This window comes from Cervus elaphus, chromosome 16 (assembly GCF_910594005.1).
Source record: "Cervus elaphus chromosome 16, mCerEla1.1, whole genome shotgun sequence".
Taxonomy (NCBI): domain Eukaryota; kingdom Metazoa; phylum Chordata; class Mammalia; order Artiodactyla; family Cervidae; genus Cervus; species Cervus elaphus.
In genome coordinates, this window is record NC_057830.1 from 40,182,391 (window position 1) to 40,209,441 (window position 27,051).

The 27,051-nt window shown below is 53.0% G+C and overlaps 2 protein-coding genes across 2 annotated transcripts in view; one reads left to right on the plus strand and one right to left on the minus strand.

Moving 5' to 3' along the window:
* Positions 1 to 11,884, plus strand: part of LOXL2 (lysyl oxidase like 2) — a 110,165-nt gene extending 98,281 nt beyond the window's left edge. The window contains exons 11-14 of the mRNA XM_043870655.1: positions 3,134 to 3,249; positions 4,389 to 4,525; positions 10,061 to 10,172; positions 10,912 to 11,884. Coding sequence (XP_043726590.1) covers positions 3,134 to 3,249; positions 4,389 to 4,525; positions 10,061 to 10,172; positions 10,912 to 10,991 — 445 coding nt within the window. The 3' untranslated portion in view covers positions 10,992 to 11,884. The remainder of the gene's footprint in view (positions 1 to 3,133; positions 3,250 to 4,388; positions 4,526 to 10,060; positions 10,173 to 10,911) is intronic.
* A 1,194-nt stretch (positions 11,885 to 13,078) lies between these two features.
* On the minus strand, positions 13,079 to 21,783 carry R3HCC1 (R3H domain and coiled-coil containing 1). Its single transcript, XM_043927490.1, has 8 exons — positions 21,661 to 21,783; positions 21,196 to 21,323; positions 20,644 to 20,781; positions 18,575 to 19,178; positions 17,566 to 17,738; positions 16,287 to 16,357; positions 14,654 to 14,749; positions 13,079 to 13,388 (listed from the first exon to the last, which is right to left on the minus strand). The coding sequence occupies exons 1-8, from the start codon at positions 21,781 to 21,783 to the stop codon at positions 13,252 to 13,254; spliced, it is 1,470 nt and encodes a 489-aa protein (XP_043783425.1). The 3' UTR covers positions 13,079 to 13,251.
* Positions 21,784 to 27,051: the final 5,268 nt, after the last annotated feature.

The window sequence follows — 27,051 nt, forward strand, 5'->3', positions numbered from 1 at the left end:
CAGCCTGTGTTTTGGGTCAAAGCCCTGCAGATTCAGTGCGGCCTCGGTGAGCCAAATTGAGGCCTTCATCCTGTCCGGGGGGCTTTGTTCCACCCGAGGACTGCCTCGCAGGTGGGGAAGGGCTGAGCGGGCAGAAGGGCTCCTGCCCTTTGTGGAAGCACCTCCTGAGGTTGGAACAGCCCCCACATTCTCTGAAATGGGAACGGGAGCATCTTCCGATCCGCAACTGAGCGCCAGCCAGCACTGCCCATCCTGGAGGCACCGGGGACACGTGAGAAAGGAAGTGTGTGGGAAAGGAAGAAGAGTGAAGCATCTCTGTAATATGCACTGACGCTCAGATGGAAAGTCTTACTGGGCCCGAGATGACCTAGGGTAACGAAGAATGTACCCAAACCTCTCTTCTTGTTCTGGACTAGCTGTGTCTGCCATCCACGTGTTCACCCAGAGCCCTGTGCCTCGGCCGCTGCCATGGCCTAGTGTGCCTCGCTCTCTAGACTCATGGTGAAGATCACCCTTCCTCTGCTCCAAGTTCCAGTGACCTCCCCCGGCCTCCAGTGACCCAGCATCTGGTGTTCTCTCCTGCCTAGACTGCCTGAATCTCTCTGCAGACCAGCGTTTCCCTGTCTTTATCCCATGGATCAGGCTACCTCTTAGACCTCTGAAGATCAGGACACTCAGCCTGAAATGAGGAAATGTCCCTGGATCACCAGATGCTTCCTCCCTCCTTCCCAGCAGCCTCGATCTGAGTCTCCTGGGGTGTGAGCGTGAGTGGTGAAGGGTGGGTGCCCCTGGGCTCTCCAACTAGCCCGCTGGGACAGAGAGGTGGCCCTGGAGGTGATGCCCACACACGCCCCAGCAGTAAAGCACAGAGGCTTCCGGACCACAGCTAGCTAGCATCATGAATCTCCAGCCAGCTGCTCCCTCCCCGTGTCCACAAGGGAAAAAATGAAGAGCCGGGGAAGACTCTTAAATCAAGTCTGCAGAAAGCAGGGGCAGCAGGAGAAGGTCAGCCTTACAAGAGTCTGTCTGTGGGCTCCGTCTGCATGTTGTTTAGACAGCGGAACATAAACCTATTCCTCCTCAGTCTTTCCAGCCAGTAAACATAGCAACATAAACCCCTCTCTGAAAGAGGCAGACATGTTTTAGGCAGTGAGTCAGACCTCGTGTCTCATCTTGCTCCTTCAAGAAGCCAAAATAGACTCTTTCAAAGTCATTCCTTCAACTGCCACAGAATGCATCCTTGTGACTGTTCCCCATGGGCCCCTGGCTCAGCATCCTTTTACCCAGGAACCCGAGTGACCTGGGAAAAGCCCAAGTTAGGAACTTCTGACATTATTTATAGCACCAGCCCAATGCAGGAAGAAGGGAAAAGAGCCTCTCATTTCCCCTCTGAAAAGTTATCCTTTTAATTTTCCTCTTCTCTCTGTCCTCTTCTGTTCCCATCCAGCCGAGAGAGCCTGAAGGCAAACACCTAAGGCTGGGGGTGGGGAGGGCAGGGGCGTGGCGAGGAAGCTGCTGTCGGCCAGGAAATAATCACAGCGATGGGTCCCCTGGAGAAGGGAATGGCAACCCTCTCCAGTATTCTGGCCTGGAGAATCCCATGGACAGAGCCCTGGCAGGCTACAGTCCATAGGGTCACAAAGAATCAGTCACTCAGTCGTGTCAATGGTACACACAATCGTAGCAATGGTATCGGTGTGGATAGTAATAAAACACGACTTCATCACTCCTGGGAGTAGTAGCGCTAAGGTACGGTGGGTAGGTACTGAGTGTTCCTCTGTCTCAAGCCCCGTGTTAGGCATTTCTGTGACTTTCCTAATCCGTGTTTTTTTTTTTTCCCCCATTAATAGTTTACTTTTATTTATTTTTTTAAAGTCTTTATTGAATGTGTTACCATATTGCTTCTGTTTTACGTTTTGGTTTTTTGGCCACAAGGCCTGCGGGATCTTAGCTTCCTGCCCAGGGGTTGAACCTGCACCCCTGCATTGAAAGGCGGAGTCTTAGCCTCTGGACCCAACCAGGGAAGTCCGTCTCCTAGTTCATCTTTACAGAACCCCTGACGGGGTCATGCTATCATTCCCTAGTTCCTGCAGAGGGAACTCAGGTCACAGGCAAACAAGACACATGATTCTGTTCCCCAAGCCTTGGTACCTTGTGCTTCCCCCGTTTCCCAAATGTTCCTGGAATGACAGACAAGCCAACGCGAATACTTGCAGCCATTTGTGATAAGATGTGTAGCAGCTGAGGATGGGCTTGGCACCCAGCCCCTCAGGAAGGCCCCTCGGAAGCCATGTTTCCCATGTTAAACACAGGCCTTTCCCAGAACCTGCATCTGTTCTCAGTTCTTCCCGAGTGATGAGATGGGCCCCCGTTAGGTAAATGCTCATCCGGGGCAAGAGCCACGGGGGTGCGCAATCTCTCTTCCCTCTCTGTTCCCTTCTACAGGACGTGCTGGTCACCCTCTCCCTCCCACAGGGTCTCAAAGCCCCTTTTTCCCCCTCTTTTTTAAAAAAATTTTCTTGATCCCAGGAGCACAGGTTTCTGCCTCCATCACCTAGTCTGGGACACGTGTGTGCCCTGCTCATCAGCGCCTGCTCTTCCCACCCCTTCTTCCCCTCTTCATTCTGTCTCCCTCCTGACCATACTCCCACTTTAAATGTTTTCTAAAGACATCGAAGAGTGACTTGCATTCATCTGCAGAAAGTGCCCAAGTAGGAATGAGCTGTGACAGCCACTTTAGGGCTCTGGAGGGTGCGACATCCTTTTACTAAATATATCCTAATTTATTCAGCTTATTCATGCTGAGCCCCCTGTTCATCAGTTTATCTGATTAATTCCCATAGCACCCTGTGCATTACTTTATTATTCCCATTGAGCAGATGAAAAAACTGAGGCTCGGGAAGGTAGCGGGTTGTCCCCCTCCAGAGCCCATGGAAGCACCATGATTCCTGGCTTCTGTCCCACCCCCCATCTCATAATGCCCTGTCCACTGGCCACGTTTCTCCCTCCAGCACCGCTTTGGACCATGCTGCTCTGCTCGAGATGTCCCCGGAGGGGAATGGCCAGCTGGGCCATCGCTTGCAGGTGGCACTCCCTCCAGAAACTGACATCCAGGCCCCCCTCTCACCCACAGGCATTACCACAGCATGGAGGTGTTCACCCACTATGACCTGCTGAACCTCAATGGCACCAAGGTGGCAGAGGGCCACAAAGCTAGCTTCTGCTTGGAGGACACAGAGTGTGAAGGAGGTATCGGGGGACAGGGCGGGCTGGGGAGATTCCGAGGGACTCAGATATTCCCGCCTGTGCTCATTTGGCCAGGATCCCAGGCCTGGCTCGGGACTCTATCACCCTGGCCCCTGCTGACCCGCCCAGGACCTTCCTCACTGGGGACCTCGTGACTACCGTCTGGGGCTGGAGAGGTGGGGTGGGCGAGGCCTGGCTATGAAGGCACCTGGGTCTCCAGAGTCATGCTGATGGGCACTGGTGGATCCAGTGGGTCCACAGATGGGTCTCCCCAGTGAGGCTCAGACCCTTGAACCTGACATGCAGTCCCCTTCCAGTCTGGCTGCCACACTTTCTCTCTGTGTCCAACACAGACACACAAGCCCCCCAGGGTCTTACCTTTCAGTTCAAGCTCAAAGCCCCACTTTGAGGTTCCCAGACTCTCTTGACTGCCCCAGGCAGAGACAGCATCCCACCCACGCCCCCGGTCGCTTCCATACCTGCACGATGACCACTGCGGGCGCACCTGCCATCCTGGCCTGACCGAGCTCTCTTAAGAGGAGACACGCAACTCTCCTCGGGGCAGCTGGGGCTTAGAGTAGCCCCCAGACTCGGCAGGCTCTCGCAAATGGGTGCTGGTTGTCGGTGGTTGACGTGGCCCCTGGCATGTCATGAAATCACCCAGCACATGGGTTTCGAGCACCTACTATGTGCCACACAAGGGCTGACCCAGGACGGGTCAGAGACAGGGTCAGACCGAGACCACATCCAAGAGCGGATGTCCTCGGGGAGACCAGATGACCCCACCTCAGGCTTCACAATAGACACCATAACTTACCCAGAATAGCACGCGCTCCATTCCCAGGCTGATGTTCCTTAGAATGGCCGGGGTGGGCCAGAGTGGCCCAGGAAGGCTTCGTGGAGGAGGACACCATGGGATGTGGATAGGGAATTGAGGGAGGATTCTACCGAAAGCAGAGCAGAGCGGGGATGGGCTGAGCCCAGAGGCAGCCAAGGCTGTGGGCCTGGAGAAGGGAGAGATGCTGAAGGTGGGATCTGGGGATGCCTCCCACTTAGCAGGCTGCTCGGGGGCCTTTGTGGGGAGGGCGGCGGAGGGGCCACGGATGCCTGGTGACTGGGCTTCCCTCTGTCCCCACATGCAGACATCCAGAAGAGTTACGAGTGTGCCAACTTTGGTGAGCAGGGCATCACCATGGGCTGCTGGGACATGTACCGTCATGACATCGACTGCCAGTGGGTCGACATCACCGACGTGCCTCCTGGAGACTACCTGTTCCAGGTGAGGCACGTAAGGGGCTCCAGGCCCCCCGCTGATGGGAGGAGGGGTCTCTGCCTGAGCAAATGGGTAGGCAGCCTCCTTCGGATGGTGCCCAGGCAGAAAATACAGGCATGGAGGCTGGGCTGTGCGAAGGGCAGACTCCTGCACCTGGTGCTTGCGAATCAAAGGGCATCTGCAGGCCAGATTTGGTCCTCAGGCTGGGAATCTGTGCAGACTCTATGGCAGCCTACACTTCTTGTGTCTTTGGAGTTCTACTTGCACCTCCACCCTGGTTTCTCCTGGCGCCCTCCCTCAGGCTGTCTTGGTCTGTCTTGTCAGGGCTAAAAGCAATCGCACAAAGAGCCATTCACTCACAAATGTCTGTGACTTGCCTCTCCCAGAAATGTTTGCCTCATAGCAGCGGATCTGCAGAGGGGGCAATGTTCAGTGCAAAGAAATAAACCTATAATGGTAAATTGTTAGGTACTAGAGACAGCCTGTCCAGTGACTATTTGTGCAGCGACTTCCCAGGGCTTCTACATACTTTGTCCAAGGGAAGCGCCACCCTGAGACAGGAACTAAGACGCACTGGCCTCCCACCTTCCTGCAAATAGCTGCCGGCCCCAGCCAGGGCCCAGACTGGTGGGGGACCCGAGGTCACCAAATCCCCAACGTCTCCCCTGCAGGTAGACAGGCGCACTCCTGCCCGCGGAGACTTCGTTTCACCTTATTTTCCCCACATCCCCACCCATCTTGCTTTCAAGCTTGATTCTTGGGTGACCAGAAATGTGTCATTTTGTCTTGAAAGCTTTCCTAGGAGGGCATTCAGCCAGTCCCGGGCCTGGCCACAGTCCCCACCTTATAGACAGTCCAGGGAGGAACCGACACCTGCAGGGAATGACCAGAGAGGGGCTCTGAAAGTTTCCCTGGTCAGTTTCAGAGACTGGTAATCAGACAGCCAAGCACTTTTCCACCCACAAGCCCAGAACCGCAGACTTGGAGAGGCCCAACTGAAGAGCAGAGTGCTCTTTATTTAAAGAATCGAATACCCATGTCTCTGTACACGACTCCAGTTTATGTTTGAGGTCTGCCACCCCTTTGCAAGGGGAACGTGTAGCGTCATGTATTTTGATAATGTCTGTTTAATAACTGTGACTCATTAAAGGGCTTCCCAGATGGCCCAGTGGTAAAGAATCTGCCTACCAATGCAAGAGATGCAAGAGATGTGGGTTCGATCCCTGGGTTGGGAAGATCCCCTGGAGTAGGAAATGGCAACCTACTCCCATATTCTTGCCTGGAAAGATTCCATAGACAAGAGGAGCCTGGTGGAGTACAGTCCGGGAGGTCACAAAGAGACGGACACGACTGAGCATGCATGTACTTGTACACTGAAGACCAGTACTGGGCCAGATCCTGCCCACACCCTGTGAACCCAGCATCTCATGTAACCCCCAGGGATGGGCATTATCATTACCCGCACTTCACAGCCAGCAAGGCCAGGTCATCTTCCCCTGGGCTGGGCGTGGAGCTTTAGACTTGGAGAGTCCTGGCCTGGGGGTACTGGCCCTCTCCATTCCCGTGTGGACCCAGCTGCAGGCCCCAGCACTGCTGCAGAAGCGGGAGAAAGCTGAGTTGAGGAGGGGGTGGCGTTCCAGCCCAGGAGGCCAGAGCACAGAGGCTCAGAGGCAGGGTTCCCGGAGCGATTAGATCCCTAATTCCCGCCACTGCCTGGATCCACAGCAGATCTTTTTTGTTTTTCAACACAAAGCTGCCACTGCCTTTTTATTTTGTTTGTGTTTTTTTTTTTAAGTTTTTAAAAATTGAGGTATAATTGATTTACAGTATTAGTTTCAGGTGTCCAACATAGCAATTCAAAATGTTTCTAGATTATACCCCATTTATAGTTATTAGAGAAGCGCAGTATATCCTTATAGTTTATTTCATACATAATAGTTTGTGCCCCTATCTTGCCTCTCCCCATTTCCCTCTCCCCACTGGTGACCACTAGCTTATTCTCTGTATCTGTGAGTTTGCTTCTTTTTTGTTACATTCACTGGTTTGTTGTGTTTTTTAGATTGCATATATATGTGATAATATGCAGTATTTTTCTTTCTCTGACTTATTCCACTAAGCATAATACCCTCAAGTCCATCCGTGGTATTGCAAATGGCAAAATTTCTTTTTCTTTCTGAGTATTCCATTGTGTATATACATACATACACGTCACATCTTTACCCATTCATCTGTTGATGGACTCTTAGGTTGCTTCCACACGTTGGCTGTTGTAAACCACAGCAGATCTCCTGTCTAAGGAACTAAAGCCACTGCCCACAGATCCCCAAGAGACTGAGGACCCTCCATATGAGTCTGATGGAATTGTGGAGACCATTCATTTCAGCTCTCACCCTTGCACCCGAGTGGGTCACATGGGCCCTCATAGTCCCCACTGCCCTCACGGTCACCCTGCAGGGACCCATGCTGGGGGGCGTGACTATCTGTGAGCAAAGGGCTGCCTGGGTCTTGGTGCAGGGGGTTTGTCTGTCCTGGGCTATGAGCCACGCATGGGCTGGGACATGGCACAACTAAGGTTGTCAGGCAGAAAACAGATCAAAGTAAGGCTACCCCAGAGCAGGACATTTTCCAGCCTTACCTAGAGAGACAGAGTCACCATGGGACATAACCTAGAGCCCCTAGAATGGGCTGCACTGGCTAGGACTCAGGGCTGGAGACCCCCACTGACCTGTTTCCCACAGCAGCTCTGGCAGGCCCAGCCAGCTTGCTAAAGAGCCACTGTTGTTACTGTTTAGCCACTAAGTCATGTCCAACTCTTTGTGACCCCAGGGACTGCAGCACACCAGGCTTCCCTGTCCTTCACTGTCTCCCAGAGTTTGCTCAAACTCATGTCCATTGAGTTGGTCATGCCATCCAACCATCTCATCCTCTGTCATCCCTTTCTCCTGCCCTCAATCTGGGGCAGCATCTTTCCCAGCATCAGGGGCTTTTCCAATGAGTTGGTTCTTTGCATCTGGTGGCCAAGGTATTGGAGCTTCAGCTTCAGCATCAGTCCTTCCAATGAATATTCAGTGTTGATTTCCTTTAGGACTGACTGGTTTTGTCCCCTTGCTGTCCAAGGGACTCTCAAGAGTCTTCTCCAGCACCACAGTTCAAAAGCATCAATTCTTCAGCCCTCAACCTTCTTTATGGGCTGACTCTCAGTCCTGGAGGGAGAGGTCCTGAGGGCCCCAAGCCTATAGAATGCACCTTAACGAGCAGGCTGTCCCTCTCCCATCATACTGACCATGGACGGCCCTGTCCCCCTTGCCTCCTTGGGGTCTCAGCCCTTCCAGATGTGGCAGGACCCTCGGGGAAAGCCTCATCTGTGCCCTCCACACTTTTGCCCACAGCCCCAGACCCAGCTCCTGTCTCTTCACCTTCCCATTCCTTCAGTTCCTCCTCTGGGCTCCTCACCACTGAATATCCCTTTTCTGTCTGCTCCCAGTTGCTTTTGTTGTTCAGTTGCCAAGTCGTGACCAACTGTTTGCGACCCAATGAACGGTAGCACACCAGGCCTCCCAGTCCCTCACTATCTCCTAGAGTTTGCCCAAGTTCATGTCCGTTGATTCGGTGATTCCATCCAACCATCTCATCCTCTGTCATCCCCTTCTCCTCCCACCTTCAGGGTCTTTTCTAATGATTCAGCCCTTTGAGTCAGGTGGCCAAAGTATTGGAACTTCAATTTCAGCATCAGTCCTTCCAATGAATATTCAGGGTTGATCTCCTTTAGGACTAACTGGTTTGATCTTTAGGACTGACTGACTGACCTCCTTTAGGACTGATTGGTTAATCTCCTTTAGGACTGACTGACTGACCTCCTTTAGGACTGATTGGTTAATCTCCTTTAGGACTGACTGACTGACCTCCTTTAGGACTGATTGATTAATCTCCTTTAGGACTGACTGACCTCCTTTAGGACTGATTGGTTAATCTCCTTTAGGACTGACTGACTGATCTCCTTTAGGACTGATTGGTTAATCTCCTTTAGGACTGACTGACTGATCTCCTTTAGGACTGATTGGTTAATCTCCTTTAGGACTGACTGACTGATCTCCTTTAGGACTGATTGATTAATCTCCTTTAGGACTGACTGACCTCCTTTAGGACTGATTGGTTAATCTCCTTTAGGACTGACTGACTGACCTCCTTTAGGACTGATTGGTTAATCTCCTTTAGGACTGATTGGTTAATCTCCTTTAGGACTGACTGACTGATCTCCTTTAGGACTGATTGGTTAATCTCCTTTAGGACTGACTGACCTCCTTTAGGACTGATTGGTTAATCTCCGTTAGGACTGACCAATCCCAGAAGCCCCCTCATCAGAATGGTCCCTCCTGCTCCTGCTCCTCTGGGTGCCGCCCTCTTACCTGGGATGACTCAGAGGAAGGGGGTACAAGGGGGAAACCTGCCCTGGTGAGCAGAAAGGGCTTGGGGACCCCCTAGAGCAAACCCGGACCCAGAGAACGGAAGGGTTGTGTCTAATGTCATGCTGCCAGGAGCAGCGTCATCTCCAGTGCCCAGGGCAGCCCCCCTCGGACTCCCCACAGCACCCAGTCCTGGTCCCCACGCCCTCCCAGCAAGTCCTCTCCCCGGCTCCCTTCTGGCTCTTTCAGCAGCTGTTTTGTGGCCTCCCCAGGCTTCAGCTCCTGCTTCTCTACTAACCTCAAACCTCTCTGGCACCCCAAGAGGGTAGGTAACCCCTTTTTGAAGGCACGCCTGGGTTGGGAAAATCCCCTGGAAAAGGAAATGGCTCCCTACTCTAGTATTTTTGCCTAGAGAATCCCATGGACAGAGGAGCCTGGTGGGCTACAGTCCATGGGGTCACAAAGAGTTGGACATGACTGAGTGATTAACAATCTTTAAAAAAAAAACAACTTTTTATTCTGTATTAGGGGATGTGCTGTGCTGTGGTTAGTTCCTCAGTCGTGTCCGACTCTTTGTGACCCCATGGACTGTAGCCCATCAGGCTCCTGTGGCCATGGGGATTCTCTAGACAAGAATACTAGAGTGGGTTGTCATGCCCTCCTCTTACTGGAGTATAGCTGATTAACAAACAGTATTGATAGTTTCAGCTGAACAGCAAAGGGACTCAACCAAACATATACATGTATCCATTCACCCCCAAACCCCGCTCCCAGCCAGGCTGCCATGTACCATTGAGCAGTTTCCTGTGCTGGACAGTAAGTCCTTGCTGGTGATCCATTTTAAGTACATACATGTCCGTCCATCCCAAACTCGGTAACTATCCCTGGCCCCATCTGAAGGCTTCCTCTTGGTAGGGTGTGTGTGTTTGTGTGAGGTGCATGGAGGTCTCCTCTGGGTCTCCCCTCTGCCTCCCTGGCCTCCCCTCTGGCCAGTCCTGCACCCTCCCTCCTGCTCTGAGAAGACAGCACCAGCCACGCCTGCTCCGTCTCGTGAGCTCAGCCCAGTCTCAGCATCGCAGCCGGGCCTAGGATGGAGGGTGGCCGAGGCAGGACCCGCTCTGACCTGACTCTCCCCCAGGTGGTCATCAATCCCAACTACGAGGTGGCGGAGTCTGACTACACCAACAACGTCATGAAGTGCAGGACCCGGTATGATGGCCACCGCATCTGGATGTACAACTGCCACATAGGTGAGGCCCCGGGGCCCTGCTGGGGAGCACCACGCCCCTCCTCAGCCCACCTCCAGGAGACGGGCGGGAGCTGCCCCAGTTTCTCCAGGAAACAGAGCGCCTTCCTAAGTTGGCTAAAGACCACGGGGAGTGGGGCCAGTCTCGCGTTTCCACACACGGGAAGGACATGGTGAACACACAGGCCTGGATGAAGATGGGGTTTTCACGGCCAGCTTTGGCTGAGGCGAGAGAATGGGACAGAAATGGGCTGGCCCAACACAGACCCCAAAGCTATTTAAGGGCTGGCGGAGCTGAGGCCGCCACCTCATTATGCGTGAGACCGCAAAAATGTGGGCGTTGGCAATCTGGGGGCTCTGTGTGTCTCGTTCCTGTCGAGCTCTAGAAGCTGGTGAACCACGGTGGCTTCTGGCCACCAATGGAGAAGCTTTCCCCTGCATTATACAACCTGGGTTCCAAAAGGGGAGGCTGGGCTTTCTCCTCTACTGGCAAGGTGCCGGCCTCGCTCTCGATGGAGGCGAAAACTAACAGCACTAGATTAAGTCACTCCTTGAGCCGACTCTGCCGGGCAGCTGACTTGAGCCTGGCCCTACAGATGGCCGGCACCTGTCACTGCCCTGCTGGCATCACACGCAGATGGTCCCCGCAGGCCGTCTGGGGAGGGTAGGGTGGCTCCAGCCCTGTGGGGAGACCTGTGCATCCGGTTTGCCCAACACTGTCTCTCTGATGCCTGTTCCTCCAGGTGGTTCCTTCAGTGAAGAGACGGAAAGAAAGTTTGAGCACTTCAGTGGACTCATAAATAACCAGGTCTCCAGGCGGTAAAGTGGCGACGTGGTCACCTCCTGCCTTCGGGCCACGGGCATCTCCCCCAACAACTGCAGTCTGACCGGATATCGCCCTGCTCCCCCTCATCCAGCCCGGCCCCGCCCGTCTCGACCCCCTGCAGCGCTCCGCCAAGCTCAGGAGGAAGGCGAGGAAGGCGTGTTCCTGACACCCGCAGCCTGGGACAGCCTCCGGGGCTGGGGCTCGTCCACGGGGCGGCGGGGAGCAGCGCCAACCAAGAGCCATCCTGACCGGGACCACGGGCGCACAGGTGGTCGGCTGCTCGTCCCTTCCGAGGCGTGGTCCACTCCGAGCCTCACCACCTGCCCGGCTCACCACAGATAACACGGGGCCGTTTTCTTCTTAAGTTACATGTTGGCAGCATGGGTTAGCAACCCAAGGAGGTCAGGCTGAATCCCACTTCTCCTCCTCTTAGCCTGTTTCCAGTCAACTTGAGTATCTAGGCTTCCCTTCCAGTTAAATGAACCACCTCTACCCCCTTCATTCTGTTCTCACGTATAAGTGATGCTGCCACCCACCTTCTGAGCCAGTGAGCTCAGAGACGGTGCTTGTCTTGCCCCCAGACACCTACACCCCTGTGTCCTCCTATTTTTCAAGATACTATAATTGTATTCTATTTTCACAGACTTTAAAACACAAAGTAATTTAGTGGCATTCCATATCGGGCTTCTGGGCCTTTGAACATAGAGGTCAAAAGAAAAACCAGCCCACCTGTGTAAGTGACTCCTCTGTCTGTCCTTCCGATTCTGTGGGTAATTGATTCAACGGTGCTAGAACCAGGGTTCTGGGTGAGGACGACGCTCACCGATCGCCATGTGTCATCACGGACACTTACACATACTTGAAATTCCAAATAAAAGATTTATGACCTGCAGGTGTGTTTCATTTGGGCCTCTGCGTGCAGTCCCTAAGCCACAGGCTCCTTTCCCCAGTCGCAGCCAGGGAGCTGCACACCCTCGCAGGCTCTCTTGTCGGGACGTGGGCTCCGGGCGCCTCCTGTCCGGCACTGGCTACAGGTTGGCGTTTAGTCACTCATTCGTGTCCAACTCTCTGTGACCCCGTGGACTGTAGCCCACCAGGCTCCTCTGTCCATGGGATTCCCAGGCAAGAATACTGGGGTGGGTTGTCACTGCCTCTTCCAGGGGATCTTCCCGACCCAGGGATCGAACCTGCACTGCGGGCAAGTTGTTTACCACTGAACCATCACAGGGGCCTCCTTCCGTTCCCAGCACAGAGGAGGAGCAGCTGCCGGCGAGAGCAGCCCTCTAAGGGGATCAGGAAAATCCACAGAAACTCAGCCTTTCTTTGGCTCTTGTCTATTAGGGAAATGTGTCAGGGGCACCATGGTTGTGTGAGGGTCAGATGGGACATCCAACCTTCAGTCTCAGGAAATTTCCCCAAAGGGCAGCGCCTGGGCTGGTCTCTCGGGGAGGGATGATGAAGCAGATCAGGGCCCCATGCTCTTCCCCGAGGTGCAGTGAGGGTGGACCCCGAGTCCCCACGGCACAGTGAGTGAACCCCAATCCAGCCAGGCCTGGGACTCCCTCTGTGTCACAGTGGACTAAGGCCCAGCAAACCGAGGGGTCCATGATGACCTCAGGGGGCCAGGATCGTCACCAGCTCCGCTCAAACCAGAAAGACCAGTGTACTGGGACCCTGTCCCAGTACAAAGCTGCCCTCCCACCCATTCCTGTGAGGGGAGGGAACTCAAGGCATTTCAGATTTCACCTCGAGGCGAGTGCATGTTTATTTCTGCAGGGACCCCTGTGTAACCCACACCACTGGTAACACTAGGGCCAGTACATGGCAGAGGCAGGGGGGGTCTCAGCATGGCTAGTAGCCCAGAGTTGCTCTCGGGGAGACTGGACACATATCACACAACAGGTGCAACCTACCCCCACAAACTGGGCAGGGCCTGCTCAAAAATGCCTTGGAGGTCCAGCTGGTTTGAGGTCAGTCACCTAAAGCGACCCGCTTCTTCAGCAGCCCTAGGTCTCCAATGGGAGGCGAACAGCGCCCCCTAGTGTTTCACTGCCGACCATTACATTTTGAAGCAATCATGTTAAAATTCTTCCATTTTTATTTTTTTCTCAGCTTCAGAAACTAGACCAAACTAAAGCCCACCACGCCTCATAGCGATGCTCCAAGGATGGCTCAGGGCTGCTCCGGTGTGTGTAAAGGCTTGTGGTGTTGGGGCCCGAACTGGGTTGGGGAGCTCGATCCAGGCGGGCTGGGCCTCTCAGGGCCTCAGAGCGGCAGGAGGCTCCACTGCAGGCCGCTCCTTCTTTCTGTGTTGGAGCCCCAGGGCCCGGGCCACCAGCCTCCGGGCCACGGCTGTATTTGTCTGTGGTCTCTCCTTCGCCAGATGCAGGAGCTCTGAAAGGAAAGCCCCACGGGGTTGGGGACTTGAATTCAAGTCTGTGGCCTCTCCTCCCAGCGACACAGCAGCGTTGAAGGCAGTTAGAGCCCACCCCTGAGGCCCAGCTGCACCCCCCTGTGGCCTGATGCTGGTGAGAGGGGCCACCGAGGGCTCCTGGCCCCTCGTGGGGTCCTGACTCACCCTGCCACCTCTCCACGCCCTCCCTGTTTCTCCTTCTGTTGGGGGCGGAGGGTGGTGGTAATCCTGTCCACCTCCCTGCCTTGCAGGGGCCCTTTGAGAGGGCAAGCAGGCCAGGAAGGGACACCTGGAGCTCTTGGATCAACAGACAGGATGTTTATCGTCCCTAAGAAGTCTGGGACAATTGATTATCAATTGTGAAACAGATCACCAGCCCAGGTTGGATGCATGAGACAAGTGCTCAGGGCCGGTGCACTGGGAAGACCCAGAGGGATGGGATGGGCAGGGAGGTGGGAGGGAGGATCAGGATGGGGAACACATGTAAATCCATGGCTGATTCATATCAATGTATGGCAAAAACCACTACAATACTGTAAAGTAATTAGCCTCCAACTAATATAAATAAATGAAAAAAATAAATAAATAAAAAATAAATAAATACAGAGCAAAAAAAAAAAGAAGTCTGGGACAAAGACCGTGTAATCCACAAGAATGTGGATGGCCTCAGCAGGCTTCTCTAGGCCAGTTCTGCCAGCCAGCCACTGCTCTGCAGGCAGGGGAAACTGGCCCCTAAAGCCCACTCGTGCTCCCTGGAAGGAGGAGAGGAAAGGGGAGGAGCCAGCACTTACGTGGCACCTTCTGGGTGCCTCTCACCACTTCGGGGGCAAGGCCACCAGGCCCTCTCATTCGCTCCAATGCTTATCTCACAGAAAAAGGGGCCGACTCACATACACCCAGTGACTTGCTCAAGGCCAGTTTAAGGGCACGCCAGTCCCAGGGTCACAGCAAAGCCCATGCCCTGTACACCTCACCGCGAAGCATGGCTTCCTCGGCCAGACACCCAGGAAGACCAGGCTTCCCCTCTGCACCCCAACCAGACTCCCAAGAGGTGTGAATGGAGGGCAAGCCTGGGACAGGGCAGCTGGCAGACAGCTCTCCTGATGGGGCCCCTGGGATGGGAGAGGACGACCTCATGGGTCCTTGCAGCCCAGGGGCAAGAAAGCAGAGCACTTTAGAGGGAAGTGATTCAGACGGCAGACCCACACTCGAGCAGCCCTCCCACCCAGACCACCGGCTCCCTTACTTGGCCTCTGCAGGGCCTTCAGCTTGGACTGCCTGGCTCCCTGAGTCAGGGGCCGGATCTTCAGTGTGGAGAAATCCCTGGTCAGGGCCTCGGCAGCTAAGGAAAGAAAGCAGGTCTGGAGCCATCCGCGTTTCCTGCTGAGAACTCCTCAGGACCCAGGAACACACGTGTCACCCCAAAGCCCAGGCAGCCACTTCTGACACCCATCCAAACCTCAGAGACAGGACTGCCCCATCAGCTCACCACCCGACCCCCACCCCCATCCCTAGAGCTCACAGGCCTGCACGGGGTTGCCATGCTCTCAGATGGAGGGCCCATGCCCCAGCTTCTACCCTCCTGCCCTGGGGGGCCGGAAGCCACATGGTGAGCCTGTGGTTCTGACATCAGGAGAGGCAGGCCCAGGCCTTTCAAAGCCCAGGAGCTTAAAACAAACACCACCAGCACCATCACCACCCCGCCCCCACTCAAGACCCTCCCAGGGTGCATGCTCTCACTGCCTCAGGCTGTGCTGGGCCCTGGGGCACTTGGGCCACTTACAGACACGGTCACCTCACAGCTGGGAGGGACCTCAGACCCAAACCACCATACAGATGAGGCCAGGACATGAGGACTGAGCAGGCCTGCCCCTGGCGCCTGGCCAGCTTGGCAAAGCCCAGAAGGCAGCCATGGCCATGCCGAGCCCACTGCTAATCCCTTCCATGGACCGGGAGGGCCTCCCCCAGCCCCCACCTTTCAGTGGCTCCCTCTCTGGGGCTGAAGCCCCCACCTGGCCCCAGTCCTCTTGTTGCCCAGACACTGCCCCCCATCCCTAAAAGCTCAGGCTCTCCTGAAGACTGGGCCCACACCAGCCGTGGTCACTCCCCATCTGTGTTCAGAGCCCATGGTTGTGAGAAGTGCAGTCAAGGGGGGCCAGGGACTGACTCCTTATAAATATACACAATCTGTGCAGCGATGTGGCAGGGGCAGGGCAGGAAAGCGCTGAGAGGGAGGTGCAGCGCCAGAATGACAGCCGGGAGACTAGCTGGCCTCCCCAGCCTTGATGACGGACGAGAGGCTTCATACCCTTGATTGGACACTGACATCGGGGAACTCAGTCTCCCCATCTGTAAGATGGAGTCATCTCACCTATCTCCCGAGGCTCTAATCTAAACGGAATGAGAACACATCTGCACAAACCATAAGAACCTGCCAGTACTTGAATGCTTTTTTTCTTTCCTGGCTGTGCCACATGGCATGTGGGATCTTAGTTCCCTGACCAGGGATTGAACCCATGCCCTGTGCATTAAAGCCTGGAGTCTTAACCACTCGACTACCAGGGAAGTCCCACCAGTATTTGAATGTTTTTGATCTGTAAAAATGGCACCATCACGTGCTTTCATTTAGGATGTGGAGGTCACCCAAATCTGAAACCTCTGAACTCAAGACGTAAGGATGAAGAGGTGTGAGCTTCCTGGCCCAGCACCCATTCTGCCCCCATGGACTTCCTGATTAGGTGGCTGGGAGCCACCCTGCCAGTCCATCAGCTTAGAGCAGCCTGCGCCCTGATCTGGGGCATCCTCACCCCAGGAAATGAGGCTCCCTCCCTTCCCAACAGCAGTCAGAGGAGGGGCCAGGCCACTGTGCACCGCCTTACCTGAAGCCGGGCAGGGGAAGATGCCAAGCGCATGCGTGTCGTCCACCCACTGGATCTTGAACCCCTTCTCTCTGTGCCGGGGACGAGACAGAATGCCGAGGAGAGCAGATGCGGAAAACCCCTCCTGCTGCAGGAAGCCCTCCCCCCTCCAGGCCTCAAACACTCCAAGCCCAAGACAAGTTCATCTCCTCTAAGAAGGAGACGACCATCCGGGGCATACTTGCCCTGAAGACCATAAGACAACTTCAGACAGACAGGCCCCCGCCTCTGTGATCTGGTGGGCCCCCGACTCCTAGAACTGAGGAAGTCAGGACTCAAAGCTTGTAGAGCACAAGGCCAAGGGTGAAGAGGGTCCCTCACAGACGCGGTCACCCCAGGCCAAGGGCATAGGGTTCGAGGCTGGAGACAAAGGGCTTCATGGTGGGGACAGGACTTGATACGAGCATGTCAGTGAAACTGCCCTGACTTTCTTCCTGCCACTTGGGAAAGCACTCCTGAGTCTGGGGCCTGTGGGAGGAGTTCCTCTGTGGATGAGGAAGCCTCTAGTGGCGCCGTCTGGCCCAGCCCTCAGGGCTGGACAGCAGAGGAGCCCCTTGTACTGTCCACCAGGTTGGGCTCAGGGAGGGCAAGGGAGGCTCTTCAGGAAGCAGTCGGACAGGGATCCTGATGAAAAGGATGTGTTTAAGGTCTAAGCAGGAAAAGAGAATGGGGACCGGAGCATGGAGAATAAAAAAAGAAAGCAGAAAAGACTGGATTTGGATCCAAGGAATCTGGGGATATGAGAGAAGTCTTTTTTTCACTTTTTCTCACTTTTTCTCCCCTCTCCACCAGACTCTGCCCCAGAGCTGCTCAAGCCCCGTTCATCCCCTAAAGAGCTCCTTTGTGGAGCTGGCCCTCCATCTGTTAACTCTCCAACTGGGTGGCTGGCCGTGAAGCAGGGGGAGGCAGTAGCCCCACAGGGTCGTGGCTGGCATGTGGGCGTGCGGAGGCCAGGCTGGAGGTCCACTGTCTGTGCCAGCAGGACCAGGTCTTGGGCCTCCAAAAAGCGTCCACAACCGAAAAGTCAGCTCTCTTCCTCCTCTGCATAGTCACGGCCAGCAAGCTGAATTGCCCAGGAGCATGGCATCCAGAGCAACCACACCTACTTTCTGCCTTTCTTTCAAGGCACTGAAGGAGGGGCAGGCAAGCATCCCCCACACAAAGCAGCGTCCCAGCTCCTCTCCAGAAAGCAAGCATTCTCTCCACTCCCTCCCCGACCCAAAGCCTCTCCGGCACTCACTGGAACTCAGAGAAGGTAGCCAGCAGGTCCTCAGTCTTGAGCACCGGCTCAAAGTCATAGATCTCCACCACGTGTGCAAAATCCTTCTCTCCAGGCAGCTCGTCTACAAAGGATGATGTGTCCACGTGGATCTTCTCTACCTGAATCTCCTTCTCCGTCAGGTTGTTCGTTATCTGGGAGAGATCAGACCCTTTAGTGAGGGGAGCTCGGATACACCGGGCTCTGAGTGAATGCTCTCAAAACCGCACACTGAGAGTCACATAGGCTTCTGCGTTGACACAGAGGTGAGCAGCCCAGACAGGAATCCTGGGAAGATAGCAGCATGGCAGACTGGGCCACGAGATGGAGGAGCGTGAGTTTTAGGGAAGTCCCCGCTGGGTGACTGACACTAACACACACTGTGTTTCACAGAATCCCCAGAGCTCTATGCTGTAGGCCCACTTTACAGATGGGCAAACTAAGTCAAAAAATTAAGTAATTCTGCCCCAAGTTGCTGTCAGTAAGAGGTGGAGCTAGGCAGGCCCAGGATCTTTCCTTTTCTCATTAACGATGTGATGATGAGCAAGGCTTTCTGGTGTCTGTCCTTCATCTGTAAAATAGCGATACAGGCTGCCTGCCCTCCCGACTGACATGCTCAGGTGCAGACACTCGGTTCCAAGGACAAGAGATTTGTAAGACAAAGCTTCAGGCAGAGAGTAATTTTCATGACCAGCGTCTGCAGTGCATTCTGAAGCACTTCCCTAGGGAAGTGTGTATTAGCACCTGCTATTTTTTCAGAGGAAGAAGCTGAAACTTAGAAAAGCCAAATAACCTGGTTGAGGGGGGATCCAATCGACACCCCTGACCTCAGATCCTGAGCCTCCTTCCCTCTGAGTACTGATCTCCTAAGGGACCGGTATCACGCAACACCCGCAGCACCCCGATACATCTTGACCCTCCGCCCCATCCACCCTCGACCACACCCACCTCACTTCCACCCTCCCTTTTCTGGGCTTCAGAGCCTCATCACCTCCTGCAGCAGTTCACTGAAGTCGGCCTCGGAGCAGCTGCCTGGCCCCTCCTCTTCCGCCTCTTCCTCTTCCACTTCCTCCTCCGCTGCCAGGCTCCTCTCCGGCTCAGTCCCATTTCCCTCCTCCAAGTCCAGCTGCAGCCCGGCCTCCGACTGTGCGGCTGACTCCGGCCTGTCTCCGGTCCCTGCGTGGCTCTCAGGCCCTGAGGGTTCAGCAGCCAATGGGTCTGGCAGCGACTCTTTCTCACAGCCTTGACCAGGGCCTTTTCGGTCCTCTGTTGCCTGAGTCACTGACACGGGAAGTTCCTGATCGGCAGTGGGGTTCCCAGCACCAGTATCTCCTGGTTCTTCTGAGAGCCTGCCAGTTGGAGCATCTCCCTGGAGTTCTGCAGGAGGGGGCGGCACTCCTTCTTCCTGCCGGCGCAGCACCCGGGGCACATACAAGGCCTGGTCCGGCTTGCGTCCACGATGCCACCGGCCGGCCCTCGCCCCTCGGGGACCAGCAGGCGCTCTCTGGCTTGCGGTGGGCCGAGGACCTCGGTACTTGCTAGGGTGGGAGGCAGGAGGGCGGCAGGAGCCAGAGAATCCGTCTGAACTGGGTAACCTGGAGCAGGAGCAGGCACTGATCAGAGGGGTGCTTGAGCCCCGAGGAGAATGGTTTATTGGAGTTATCTGCCATTCAGGCCTGAGGCTCTTGAGTCAGTCTCAGGCAAAAACCAAAGCCACAGTGACCCTAGAAAACAACTTAATGAGGCCATCAGAGGGGAGGCTGGATGCCCTGAATAAGCATAAAGCAGTCAACTCTTCCTCCAGTGTTATAAACCGACTATGAGACAGCTGAGTACACTTGCTACAGGGTGTGGTGAGCAGCTAGCATTCAGAAGCTATGTTATTAGAAAAGTGTGTGACTTTAAGTCTGTGAGTCTGTTTTGTAAGTAAGTTCATTTGTATCATTTCTTTTTAGATTCCACGATATAAGGGATATCATATGATATTTCTCCTTCTCTGACTTCACTCTGTAGGACAATCTGTGTGTGTGTGTTAGTAGCTCAGCTGTGACTGACTCTTTGTAACCCCATGGACTGTGGCCCACCAGGCTCCTCTGTCCATGGGATTTTCCAGGCAAGAATACTGGAGTGGGTTGCTGTTTCCTACTCCAGGGGATCTTCCCGACCCAAGGCTCGAACCCAATTCTCTTGTATTGCAGACAGATCATTCCCACTCTTTCTGACCCCCTCCCATTATCAGCCATTCAAAACAATGAAACAATGTCACTTGCAGTAACAGGGATGATAATCTCTAGGTCCATCCATGTCGCTGCATGTGGCATTATTTCCTTCTTTTGAATGGCTGATAATCGGATGGGGTCCGAGATGACTGAAGGGACTTAGCACACATACACACACACACAATGGGATGAGCGGAAGGGATAGTTAGGAAGCTTGGAATGGACATGTACACACTGCTATATTTTAAATGGGTAACCAACAAGGACCTACTGTATAGCATGCGACACTTTACTCACTGTTATGTGTTAGCCTGGATGGGAGGGGAGTTTAGGGGAGAATGGATACATGTATATGTGTGGTTGAGTCCCTTTGCTGTCCACCTGAAACTATCACAACATTGTTAATTGGCTGCACCCAAACACAAAATAAAAAGTTTAAAACAGATAAAAAAAAAAGAAAAGTATGTAACTTTAAAGGCTAGGATTATAGACATTATGATAAGATCCTTCGAGATGTACAGGGAGACAGGTGAGCGAACTGCTAGATGAGCTCTCACATTCCATGGCCTCTGCAGGGCCCAAGCTCCCTGAGGGCAATGCTGAGTGGACATCCCCACTGTTTAAACAGCTCTCTCTCTTTTGGCCCAACGTGCATAAACTGAATTTGCTAAAGGACCTCCACCAACAATGCACCTCTGCTCCCCTGCTGAGCAGAAGGCAGCACTGCCTGTAAGCAACTGAGGCTGGGAAGAGAGGAGGTCACCCTCCCAGAGGCTGACCAGCTCACCAGACCACCCCTTGGGAGAACCAACGAGGGGCCTCCCAGACGGCAGATACACACCTGATGTCCAGGTGACAGATGACTGTCCTCCTCCTCCAGCCCTCTCCAACAGAGAAGCTGCTCAAAAGGTCAAAATTCTCTGCTGTCCTGTGGATCAGGTACCGGAGCCGACTGGAGAGTGGGGGAAAGAGGAGGACCCTGGGGAGGGATGGGAAGGAGAGCAGAGCAGGAGCTCCAGGAGCAGCCCCCGGGCCTGACCCCCACGGAGTCCACTCCTGGTTTAATGGTGGCTTGAACCTAGGCTCGCTCTGCCCCCTGGGGTCCCAGGCTGACCGCAGTGGACCTGCCCATAGAGGGTATGATGGGGACCTACTGGCACCATCCTCCTTCCAGGGGCGGGCTGTTCCATCTCAGGTGATGCTAGCTGTTACCCAGGAAAGATGCAGCGGGGAGAGGCCTGACCGCAGATTATTAAACCTCAAGGCCAGGATCAGAGCCAGCTGCGAGCCCAGTTACTTTAGATGCACCACTGGACAAAAAGGGGCAAGGAGGCTAGGGGCGAACACTGCCCTTCCCAGCGGCAGAGCGGGCGCCACCCTCACTCCGGCTTACTTTGACAGCTGCTTCTGCAGCAGGAAGCGGTCCAGCTCCTCCTGGATGCGCTGCACGAAGTCATTCTCGGCTGCGGAGAGGAAGACGCCGTCCAAGCAGAGAAGGGCCAGGGTGACAGGTGGGAGAGCCTACGGGGCAACCGACACCGCCGCGATCAGAGCGCAGAACCCGGGCCCTCCCACGACCGAGGACACGGTCTCGCCTCTGATCGGAGACGAGCCGGGCTCCGAGGAGGGTAAGGGTCGTGCCCAGGGTCCCCGGCAGGGCCTTGGTGGGGCAGGGAGGGGTCGCCTGGCCCCCGATGGGGTCGCTCTCGCCGTCCCCAGATCCGCTCCCTGCTGCCTCGGGCCGGATCCGTGGGCGCGATTGATCCTTCCCGGCCGGAAGCTAGAGGCCCGGAAGGAGCACAAGTCTGACCGTGAGCGATCGGGGAGACCTGCCCCCAGGTCCGCCCGCCGCACTCACCGCGGCAGCCCCGCGCGTAGCCGCCGCAGCTCTAGGGTCCCCAGAAGCCTGCGCGCCCCTGAACCCCACAACCACCCGGGCCTCGCGGAGCTGCAGCGCCACCGCGCGGCCCGGCGGAGGCATCACCTCAACGGCAGAGGCGTGTTCTTTCTTGACTCTTTTTGCCCCTGAGACCACAGGTCACCTGAGCTGGGATGTTCCCCACGCAGGGATCGAACCCGTGTGTCCTGAGTTTCCTGCATTGGCAGGCGGATTCTTTAGCACTGAGTCACCTGGGAAACCCTATACTGTCTTCTAGGATCAATGAAATTCGGGAAATCGTTTGGAGTGGTTCCTACATGCTAGGTCATGGGGATACCAGGTTTTCCAGTTCATTGATCCCCTCCCTAGGGACGAAATAGAGGGATAAATAGGAAGTTTCTGGACACCAAGAATTGCATCGCCCTTTGGCCCTTATCGATGGAAGCTGCAAAGAGGTCCAATTCACAGCACAGCATCACTGACAAGGTGTACTAGCCTGTGGATAACAGGGCGGGGAAACCACTAGAATGGTGATTTGCAGAACTTGCTACATCTAAAAGTAACTCCAGCACTCGCCTTAAATAGGGCTTGAAATTCTTGTCATCAGACAGCCATGAGATGGGCTTATTATAATCAAGGAGACCAGGGCTGAAATTCTCATCTCCCCTGGAAGGTGCTGAAATGTAAGCCTTTGATCATCCTGAAACAAGCAGGACCCTTAGTTATTGAAAACCCAGGTTTTAGTACAGGGATGGGACAGTCTGAGCAGACCCTGCATTAGGATACAAGAAAGGTCACAGGGAGGCTGACTCTTAAAAGGCTGGCTGGGAGAAGTTGGGACCAGGACAATGAAGAAAAACAAAGATGCATTTTGCTCTCATGCAGTTTTTCCCTGAGTATTTCTTTAAAAAGATGGTGGGATTACATCTTTTTATATATTACATTTACAAAAACTATTGGGATATATTATATTTCCAAAAACTATCTTTCCAGATAGTTTTTCAAGAATAAAAAGGATCAGGACTTCCCTGGTTGTCCAGTGGTTAAGAATTTGCCTGCCAATGCAGGGGATACGGTTTTGATCTCAGGTCCAGGAAGATTCACATGCCTTGGGGCGACTAAGCCAGTGGGCCACAACTCTCAAACCTGTGGCCTAGAACCTCTGCTCCGCAATAAAACAGCCACTGCAACAAAAAGCCCTCAGACCGCAACGAACAGTAGCCCCACTTGACACAACTGGAGAAAAACCAGTGTGCAGCAATGAAGACCCAGTGTAACTAAAAATAAATAAAATTTTTTTAAAAGAATAAAAAGGATATAAAATAAAGACAACACCAAGTGCAAAGAGAACTCAAAGAGGTGAGTCATGAGTATCCTTTGGGGGCCTGGTTGTTAAGAGGAGATTCTGAAGGCCTGACAGGTCCCCTGCCCCAGTCTCAGGTCTGGAGGGGCATCCAGTGCCTGGGGCGTGGAGGGCAAAAATGCAGCAGGAAGAACAGGGACACCCATTTGAACTCTGACTCCACCAGCCCCAGCCACACTCCACACTGGCTTAACTGAAGCAGAATCAGGCTGGCCTGAGAGAACATTGAGGGGCCAACAATGGTCCCATTTATCCGACCAGGCGTCCGTGAAGGAAAGTGTGAGGCTGGGAGGCACGCCCACTTTGCACACATGACCCAGAAGGAATATGCATGCTAACTTAGAAAAGAAAGGCTCAGTGTTTCCTGGTGGCTCAGTCGTAAAGAACCCACCTGCTAATGCCAGAGCCATGGGTTCTATCCCTGATCCTGGAAGATCCCACATACTGTGGGGCAGCCATGCCCATGCACCACAAAAAAAAGAAAGAAAAAAAGGACTAATCTTCTCAATAAAGTGGGCATCTCTCCCCCACAATGAAGGAACCAACCAAAACCCCATGATACAGGCTACACCCCTACCTCCTTAGAGCTGGTCTGTGACAGAGGATTTCAACACATTCAGAGAGACTCACACAAGGCTCTCAGAGGAGGCTGCCCATGAATGCAGTTTCCACTACACACTCTTCAGATAAGGAGGCTGAAAAGAAAAAAAGAATTAGCACAAAGGCCTCCACTTGTGAGTGGAGGTTACCAAGAGATGCCAAAATAAATGGGGAAGGGAATCAAAGTGCATCTACCTACAGGATTGGGGTACAAAATACCAGGTGAGCGCTGAATGGTTCCCAGTCAGAGACAAACAGAACAAAAAGCAGCAGGGTATGCAAATTTTCTACAGCAAAAACGAACAGTTAAAAAAGCATCATAAGAAAAAGTGGATTAAGGGTATTTTGGAAAGTTCTCTTGAAAAAAAAGAGAAGACATTTCAGTTAGTAACTACTGCACGTTCTCAAGGAAATCAAAGAAAGTCTGATTTTCATGTCACGATGGAAAAACCGGCAGAGTGGCAGGAGTGTGAACAGTCAGAGGCATGGAAAGATAGAAAAGAGGCGATCACGTTCATCACAGAAGCAGCAAGCGGTGGAGTCAACAGAGCTGAAAACAACCTGTGACGTGGAATAAAGACGTGAAAATGAAGACACTACTGTTTACACAAAGTCTGCCATATAAATGGCATAAACTGAGTCTTGACAGTGGCCCATTCAGTTGGAGATTGTTCAGAGGAATAACCTGGTGGCTCAGATGGTAGAGAATCCACCTGCAATGCAGGAGACCTGGGTTTGATCCCTGGATTGGGAAGATCCCCTGGAGAAGGGAATGGCAACCCATTGCGGTATTCTTGCCTGGAAAATTCCATGGAGGGAGGAGCCTGGTGGGCTACAGTCCATGGAGTCGCAGAGCCAGACATGACTGAGCAACTAACATTTTCACTTTCAACCTGAGGTTTAGCCAGGGAACCAGCTACCACAGGCAGAGTTGGAACTTGCTCTAATCAAGATCTAGCCTGTCACATCCATGTTCCTGAACATCACCTGGTTAAGATTTTCCATCTTTAGAATGTCATTAGAATTGATGCCCTGGTCAATAACCAGACACAGAAGTCAGGCATTAAATAAACTAGATGAATCCAATCAATCAGAGAAGCATGTTAGGTGTGTACTGTAGAGCTTTACCTGAAACAAGAGGTATGACTGGATGATGATGAAAGGATTGCATGCAGGGGATACAGAGTTGCAAGCAGTCCCACCTGAAGGGATGAATCTAGAGTTCCCTACTACCGTAGTGACCCTAAATTATAATCCAGCACCCCTTCCCTTGCCACTGGGGTCACCTGCAGCACTGGAATCTATGTCCCAATTTCCCATCTCCTTACTCTAAGCAAACTGAGACAGTATTAACCTCCATTAGAATGAACTAACAAACGGTTCTCTCCCTGTTTAAGATGAAGTTTAAGAATATCCAGTTTATGCTTGCTATTGAAAGTCTTTGTATTGTTTACATAGTTTTAACATGTGTATTAGAGAATCTAATACATTAGGTAGTGAAACTTAAACTTTTCAGTGGGCAGATATAGGAGCATTTGACTAAGTTAGTAAACAGTATTACAATATTAACGAGAATGGAGTCACAATATTTGAGGATCAACAAGAGTTGTGTAGAGACAGCACATAAAAATGTTTGGCTTTATACATAGCCTGTTGGAGCATCCATTTGATGTATGTAAGAAGAAAATCAGGACTTCCAGGAAGATGGAATAAACACACTTTGCCAATTCCTTCCACTAAATATAATTAAAATCCCTAGGCATTATATATAAAACAAACGTAAAAGGGGGAGAAAAGAAAGAAGACCAGCTATAGACCTCTGGTTCCAAGGAACAACAAAGAGCTACGTTTCCTGGGTTTTCTTTACATCTCAAATTTTTAGACTTGGAGCTTGAAGAAGCCAGCAGCCTGGGCGTACCAATGGACACAGAACAAAACAGGCACACAAAAACAACAACAAAACTCACCCTATGGAAGAGGGTGTTTTCTCTCTAGCCAAATGTGCAGGCAAGTCAGACAGAGCACTCTGAGATAATAAGTTCTCAACCTCAGCCAAACACCACCCCCACTTACACCAGCTAAGGCCATGTTGGAGCCTAGATTGTCACCCTCACCAGGTTGTAATGAAGTGTCACAACCTTCCCACCAAGATGATGTCAAAGAAAGTCAAGTAGGGAGCTGGGACTTTCATGACCTCCAGGCAGTAAGGAGCCCTGGGCCCTGCCTGCAGTGTCAATAGAGACCACCAGAGAACATGACTCCCACCCCCACCCAGCAGTAAAAAGGCACCCTCCCCCCGGAGTACTGTCAGAGGACACCTAGTGAGCAATAGGACTTTCCCTGCCACCCAGAGATCAAGAGGCAACCGTACTCCCCATGGTGTCAGCGGAGGCCATGTGGGAAACAGCAGCACACCTACACATTCCAGCCAGGAAAGCATCCATGGAGGCCTCATGGGAAGTCAAACTCCCACCTTCAGCCATCAGTGATGAGGAGCACACATCTTAGTATCAAAGGAGGCTAAATGGGAGACCTGGACTTTAACCCTCACCTGGCAGTAACAATGCAATGCCCCTCATCCCCATTCTGGAGTGCTGGCAAAGAAAGGTAAAACAGAAATTAAAAAGGCCCACGGGACTTCCCTGGTGGTTCAGTGGTTAAGAGTGTCTGCCAATGCAAGGGACACGGGTTTAACCCCTGGTCGGGGAACATTCTACATGTGGCAGGGCAACTAAGCCTGTGTGCTATAACTACTGAGGTGCTCGCACCTAGAGCCCGCGCTCTGCAACAAGAGAAGCCACTGCAACGAGAAACCCGTACAATCACAGTGAAGAGTAGTCGCCTCCCCCCGCCAATGCAACTAGATAAAGCCCAGGTGCAGCAACAAAGATCTAGCACAGCCAAAAATTAATTAGTTAAGATATTAAAAAAAAAAAAAGATTCAGAATCTCATAATACCCAAGATGTCCAGGATTCAATTAAAAAATAACTTGTGGTACGAAGAATTAAGAAGATCTCAAACTCAATGAAAAAAAGGCAGTCAATAGACTCAAATTTGCATTGAGATGTCAGAAATGTTAAACTATCTGAGATTTTGGAGCAACCATGACAGAAATGCTTCAACACGCAACTAGGAACACATTTGAAAAAAAAAATGGAAAAAAATAGTCTCAGCAAAGACACAGAAGATATCAAGAAGAACCAAAAGGAAAGTTTAGAACTGAAAGCTACAGTAACCAAAAGAAAAAGCTCAGTAGCAGAATAGAAGAAAAGGAAAGACTCTGTGAACCAGAAGATAAGACAATAGGCCTAACCTGAACAACATGCGAGAAAATAGACTGAACACAAAAATGAACAGAGACCAAGGGGTTTGGAACTATAGACAGAAGATTTAACACTTGTGTGGT